The sequence below is a fragment of the Scardinius erythrophthalmus genome (assembly GCF_964197995.2).
Source record: "Scardinius erythrophthalmus genome assembly, chromosome: 14".
Lineage (NCBI taxonomy): Eukaryota > Metazoa > Chordata > Actinopteri > Cypriniformes > Leuciscidae > Scardinius > Scardinius erythrophthalmus.
This window is the reverse complement of record NC_138234.1, coordinates 19,061,894-19,068,638: the sequence shown is the minus strand read 5'-3', so window position 1 is coordinate 19,068,638 and position 6,745 is coordinate 19,061,894. Positions and strand designations below refer to the sequence as shown.

The window sequence follows — 6,745 nt, the reverse complement described above, 5'->3', positions numbered from 1 at the left end:
AGTTTAAATTTATTTTATTTATTTTGTTTTTTAATTTAATTTAATATCAAGTTTAAAAAAATTGTCTCTTTTATTTATTATTTTAATTTCATTAAATAATTTCATTTAAGTTAATGTTCAATTGTTTAGGGACATTTAATATTAAGTTTAAATGGTATAACTATTTTTTATTTCATTTATTTATTCATTTTTTTTTTCATTTAATATTAAGAATAAAATGGTCTCATTATTTTATTATTATTTTTATTTAATAAATTTAATTTAATTTAATTATTTAAGTTAATGTTCAACTGTTTATGGAAATTCAGTGCCCAAAATGAAAAAAAAATGGAAAAACTATTTATAAACCTGACCCACACATCTTAGACTGGATCAAGATCACTGATTCATCACTGCAAAACAATTCAGCACCCATAATTGAACAGTCATCTGAGGCAGTCCACTCCCAGATTGCAATGTGATGAACAAATCAACACATGAGTATAGAGAGGGAGAGAGATGGATTATTGATTTGTTCATGGGGCGTTATATCCATCTGACCCCAGAGAAGGGCCGTCAGGACAGCGAGCCCCACACAAGATGCAGTGTTTGCTGTCAACAACAGTTTGCTTGTGCTGCCTATATGAGGCCACAAAGACACATTTATTATGGCGGAATAAAGGCTGTCCGGCAATCGCCAACCGTCCAGCCCGCTGGGCAAACGCCAGGGAGGAGTGGGACGGGAGAGTGAAGGATCGTAGTGCCCCGTGACTGCATTCCCATGCACCTCTTCATTTTAATATGGACTTCATGACTTCAGATTTCACTGTTTATATACGCCTAGAACAATAGTAGTAATTAGTGCAACTAAATACATTATAATATGTATGTAGTTAAAAGTATTCATAGTTAAAACATAAGGCATAAACATTCAAAGAATTTATTATATTATTATCCATAACCATCTTTTCATTTTTATAATATTGTGTAACATGCTACAATAGGCATTAGATAATTGTTATTTATATTTATTGTTATTCATATTTATATATTGTTAAAAGAGTAAATATTGATAGTTGTGAAATTATATTGCTTTGATGTTTATATATATATATATATATATATATATATATATATATAAAACAAGCAGATTACAAGTTTTCATTTTCTGTTGTCATGCTAAAAAGGCACTCTGTAAATAAAATTATTATTATTATGCAAACTGCCTGTAAATAATAATAATAGCAACACTAAACACATTTAAAAAGCAATTACAATGGTTGTTATTATTATTGTTATTCAATTTATGTTATTTCAATATATACAGTATTTATATATATAGCTGAGTTCATAGTTATGAAAATAAACTTTATTTTCATTATTTTATTTTCATTCTCTGTTGTATAGCAACCTTGAAGTGTTGTAAAAAGAAACTCAATAAAACAACAACAACAATAACACTTATTATTTGTATTATTCTTATGATTATTGTTATTAATTTTATTATTCAAACACTGAATCAATTAAATATAAAATACATACAATATATAATAATATATTAACATAAATAAATTATTCATTTATTTATGTTAATATATAATAATAAATAAATAAAAAAAGTGTTTGTCTCGGTGTCAAAACTGTTTAATAGTCCACTGGTGTTTAGGACACACGTCTGGCCAATTCTGTAACAGAAAAGGATCGGCTGATTAACATGCCACACCACTCACTTCCTCTCAAACACACTATTGTCGTCCACCCAGATGCCTGACAACAAAACACTTGTGTGCGCTTATGGGCAACAGAACTTCCCGGAAAGATCAAAAGGAGAGCAAAAAAGAGGGAAAAAAGTTGTGAACATATCTTCACGGCCTAGAGTGAGACGACGAGACGACCAATGTATAGAAAAGAAGACTGTTTGATTTCCTTGGAAAAGACTGACAGGACAAAAGCTGGATGTTTCCAAAGAAACATCAAAAACATGCAGACAATTTAATTTAAAGTTTACGAGACAATTTTTCATGTAAAGAAAGTTTTGCATGATAGCAAAGGCATTATTTCACGGAACAGATTTTTCCACTCACTTCTTTACTTTAAATTTGTCCAGACAAGTGTTATACTTTGTGTGTGCGTTGATCTTCAAATCTTTGTATCTCACTCTGAATATGTGTGTAGTGGAGTGAGAACAAGGTCAGAAGCTCATTGGTCAGTTCTGGTGATTGACAGGTCAGAATCTCAAAGCTACAGGCCCCTCTGTTACAGACCTATAAATAGACTCCCATCTCACTCGGCTCCGAATCGCTTCATTCTGACAAGCTCTCTGCTGGTAAGTCTAGTAAGTTTTTATATCATTACAATGTTTTACAGCTTATTTCGCTGCAAGCGTTCGTACTGCAAAGCTAACTTCATAATGACTAGAAATGTGTTTGCACAAGTGAAAAACAGAAAGAAAGTTAATGGTCCATAAAATTGCTCCAACACTTAAACGTTTACAGTCGTTTGAGGGGAAAAGTTAAACAGCTTGAAATTGGTTTCAAACATTTTTGTGCTTTTTGTAATTATTCCAGAAAACGTCGAACGCACTACAGTACATTAAGATGTCCGACTTAGAGACCTGCCTGGGAACCATCATTGACACCTTCCAAAAGTACTCGTCGAAAGAAGGCGACAAGTACAAATTAAAAAAGAGCGAACTCAAGGATCTGCTCACGCATGAATTCCCGACTCTTACTGAGGTAATTAAAAAATAACTTTTTTTACCCTATACTTTGTCTTGAAAATGTAAGAATATTTGATTTACAATCAAGGATTTTTGTCAAAATTGAGGTTTTGTGTAAAAAAATTACGATTAAAATGTAGTGTTGTCAAATCGATTAATCGCATCTAAGTACACACACACACACACACACACACACACACACACACACACACACACACACATATATATATATCAAATTGATTTAATAGCATATATTAGTGCTGTCAAATCGATTAATCACGATTAATCGCATTTAACAAAAAAGTTTGTTTATATATATATATGTGTGTGTGTGTGTGTGTGTGTATATATACAGTATATTTGTGTATATGTGTGTATATATATATATATATATATATACACACTTATATTATATAAATAATATTTTATGTTATGTAATCGCGATTAATCGATTTGACAACACTAATATATATATATATATATATATATATATATATATATATACACACATACGCACACTCTCACACACACACACACACACACACACACACACACACACACACACACACACACACACACACACACACACACACACACACACACACTTATATATTTACAAACTTTTATGTTAAATGTGATTAATCGATTTGACAACCCTAGATTAAATATTTTAATGCTAAGCAAATTAGCTATTTTCGTATTTCTTAGGTTTTTCTCTTTATCTCCCTCAGCAAGTGAAAGATCAAGCAACAATGGACAGTTTGATGGAAAGCTTGGACACCGACGGCGACTCTGAGTGCGATTTTCAGGAGTTCATGACCTTCATCACCATGGTTACCATTTGTTGCCATGAGTTTTTCGAACACCACGAAGACGAATGAGTCGGATTTAAAAAAAAATAACAAGTTCAATTTTCCGTAGTTTAATGAGTCACAATACATTCCTTCTCTTAAATTTTGCTTTGTTCTTTATCACACCGTATTAGGATTGTTGTTTTGTTTGGACAGAATGTACACGCTGCTTGTATGACAATTTGCTTGGCTTATTTTGCTAGAATCAAATCCAGTTTATAATTTATTACAAAGCATGTTTCTATTATTTTGCCTAGACATTTTCTTTCCAAGACATGCCCATCATAAATCTCATCGAGTGAAATGCGGACCAGGTGTTGCGCTCTTGTCATTTTAATTCCAGACTTATTATAAAATGTTTTATTCTGATTAGCTTCAGACTATTAGGCTGACTTACAATGGATTGTTCCGGGGTTTTAGACAAATCACACTGTGCTTTAAAAAGACCCACAAAAGCAAATTATTCTTTTGAAAAAATCTATCGAGCATATGGTATGATGTTTATGACCATCCAACATATGTTGTTTGAGGCATCAAAACTAGTGTTTTTCATGTCTTAATTGCCTGAAACTTTACTATCAGATTATTATTTTTTTTTTTTTTTGTCATAGTACATGAATTGTGTTTCCAGTTGTAACCTAAGCTAAAAGTTAATGTCAAACCATGTCAAAACATCAGGCCTCACTCATTAAACATAAGCGTTTTTCTGTGTAAATCATAGAAAAATCTATTTATGCCAATGATTGTGTTGAACTGAATGCAACAGTTTACATAAGAATAATTTACTCAAATTTGTTTTGATCGTACTTAATGAATGAATGAATGTTTCTTTACAAAGTGAAAAAGGTCTTTCTTTATAAATAGAAGGTAAATCAGTTTCAGAGGCCAAACTGTTAGAACTATGGAATGAAAACTAGCTAAATAAAATTGTGAACAGATGAAATTCAAGTAACGTGCAGTGAGCAATTTTACTATCTATCTATCTATCTATCTATCTATCTATCTATCTATCTATCTATCTATCTATCTATCTATCTATCTATCTATCTATCTATCTATCCATCCATCCATCCATCCATCCATCCATCCATCCATCCATCCATCCATCCAACCATCCATCCATCCATCCATCCATCCATAAAAACTTGGTGCCTTAAATTAAGTACAATCAACTTGGCAGTGCAAGTCATTTCAACTTAAATTACATTAAACTGACTTAAAAATTAGTTGAATCTCACTTAACTTAAAAAATTAAGTTTAAAATGTAAAAACATAATTGTCGACTTAATGATCTTGTTATTTTTTAGTCTATCTATCTATCTATCTATCTATCTATCTATCTATCTATCTATCTATCTATCTATCTATCTATCTATCTATCTATCTATCTATCTATCCATCCATCCATCCATCCATCCATAAAAACTTGCTGCCTTAAATTAAGTACAATCAACTTGGCAGTGCAAGTCATTTCAACTTAAATTACATTAAACTGACTTAAAAATGAGTTGAAGCTCATTTAACTTAAAAAATTAAGTTTAAAATGTAAAAACATAATTGTCGACTTGTTGATCTTGTCATTTTTACGGTCTATCTATCTATCTATCTATCTATCTATCTATCTATCTATCTATCTATCTATCTATCTATCCATCCATCCATCCATCTCTATTATCAGTTTTAAAAACTAGCATTAGTTTTAAAATAATTCAATTTGATCCCTTCATTAATGCAGAATCAAGTTTTCTTTATCCATGAATCGTATCATGTTATTTATAGCAGGATACATGGCCAATTTTCTCCGTCTTTGTATAGCTCAAAACAGAATGAATAATTCTACTATTTATTTAAAATGTAATTTAAATGCAATTTGAGAAGAGGAACTGGCACTCACTGGGCTTTATAAACCAAGAAAATCTTTTGGAATTACCTTCTCTTTTAGAAAAAAATATGGACGTGCGCTTCCTTAGCTAGAGGACGCCTCTAAACAACTGCTTGGCATTGTCCCTGGTGACTTCCATTGATTTAGATGTCCCGCAGGTGTCCTCATTACCCAGCACAAACGGTCAATAAGGAGGCCTTCACATCCGGGTACTAATTAACAGATCAATGGTCACGCTGCAAGACCCTGAAAGATGTAAATATTATATGCACACCCAATCTGATAAAGAATACCTTATGTAAGCAGCTTGAAAATCAGCCAGATATTTATATGCACTTTACGAATCCAAACAGACAAATACAAGTTTGTTTGAAGGACTTTTAAGTATCGACCAATCACAGACTGCCGTACTGGATACTTCCCGATAAGTGGCAGTGTTGTGCCATGCCGGCACACGTTCTCTGATCTGAGAAAATGAGAGATGTGTTGAGGTGGAGAGTGGACGCAATATGATAAAGTCACTGGATTTATTTGACAATGCAATAAAGCATAAATAAAAAAAATAAAAAAATAAAGCATGATAAAAATAAGTGTCCACGGTATTTCTGGAGTGAAGGATGAGTGCCTCGGGGTGATTGCTTTGGCTGAGTTGAGCAAATGAGGCGCTCTCTCTCTGTGTGTGTGTGTGTGTGTGTGTGTGTGCGTGCGTGCGTGCGTGTGTGTGTGTTTGTTTACCCAGCTGTGTGGTCTGACTAGCATCTTTTAGCATCCCACAGTAGGTAATGTCCCATGAGGTCATTGGACTGGACTTTAGGGTAGAATTTGGGAACTCGGCTTGCTGCCAAGACAGAGTTCTGTGGTGGTGTTCAGTCTGCTACTTCTGGAACATATTCAAATATGGCATGATCACACAACTATGATTTTACATTGATACTTTTGACGACACAGTCACACCTATCTGTCTGTCTGTCTGCCTATCTAGCTATTTATACGTTTGTTAACGTATACATTATCTATCTATCTATCTATCTATCTATCTATCTATCTATCTATCTATCTATCCATCCATCCATCCATCCATCCATCCATCCATCCATCCATCCATCCATCCATCCATCCATCCATCCATCCATCCATCCATCCATCCATCCATCCATCCATCCATCCATCTCTTTTTCTATCTATCTATCTATCTATCTATCTATCTATCTATCTATCTATCTATCTATCTATCTATCTATCTATCTATCTATCTATCTATCTATCTATCTATCTATCTATCTATCTACTGTAACTTGTCATCACACTTAGTTT

General features: G+C 32.8%; 1 protein-coding gene across 2 annotated transcripts; it reads left to right on the top strand.

Annotated features, from left to right (window-relative positions):
* Positions 1 to 1,740: 1,740 nt before the first annotated feature.
* Positions 1,741 to 4,496, top strand: s100b (S100 calcium binding protein, beta (neural)). Of its 2 annotated transcripts, none has more exons than XM_081383734.1 (3): positions 1,741 to 2,305; positions 2,547 to 2,714; positions 3,430 to 4,496. In XM_081383734.1, exons 2-3 carry the CDS (start codon positions 2,577 to 2,579, stop codon positions 3,577 to 3,579), a joined length of 288 nt encoding a protein of 95 aa, XP_081239860.1. In that variant the 5' UTR covers positions 1,741 to 2,305; positions 2,547 to 2,576; the 3' UTR covers positions 3,580 to 4,496. The 2 variants fall into 2 exon arrangements, with proteins under 2 accessions (XP_081239860.1, XP_081239861.1); XM_081383735.1 differs by having other exon boundaries at positions 2,281 to 2,314; positions 3,430 to 4,495.
* The last annotated feature ends 2,249 nt before the right edge of the window (positions 4,497 to 6,745 follow it).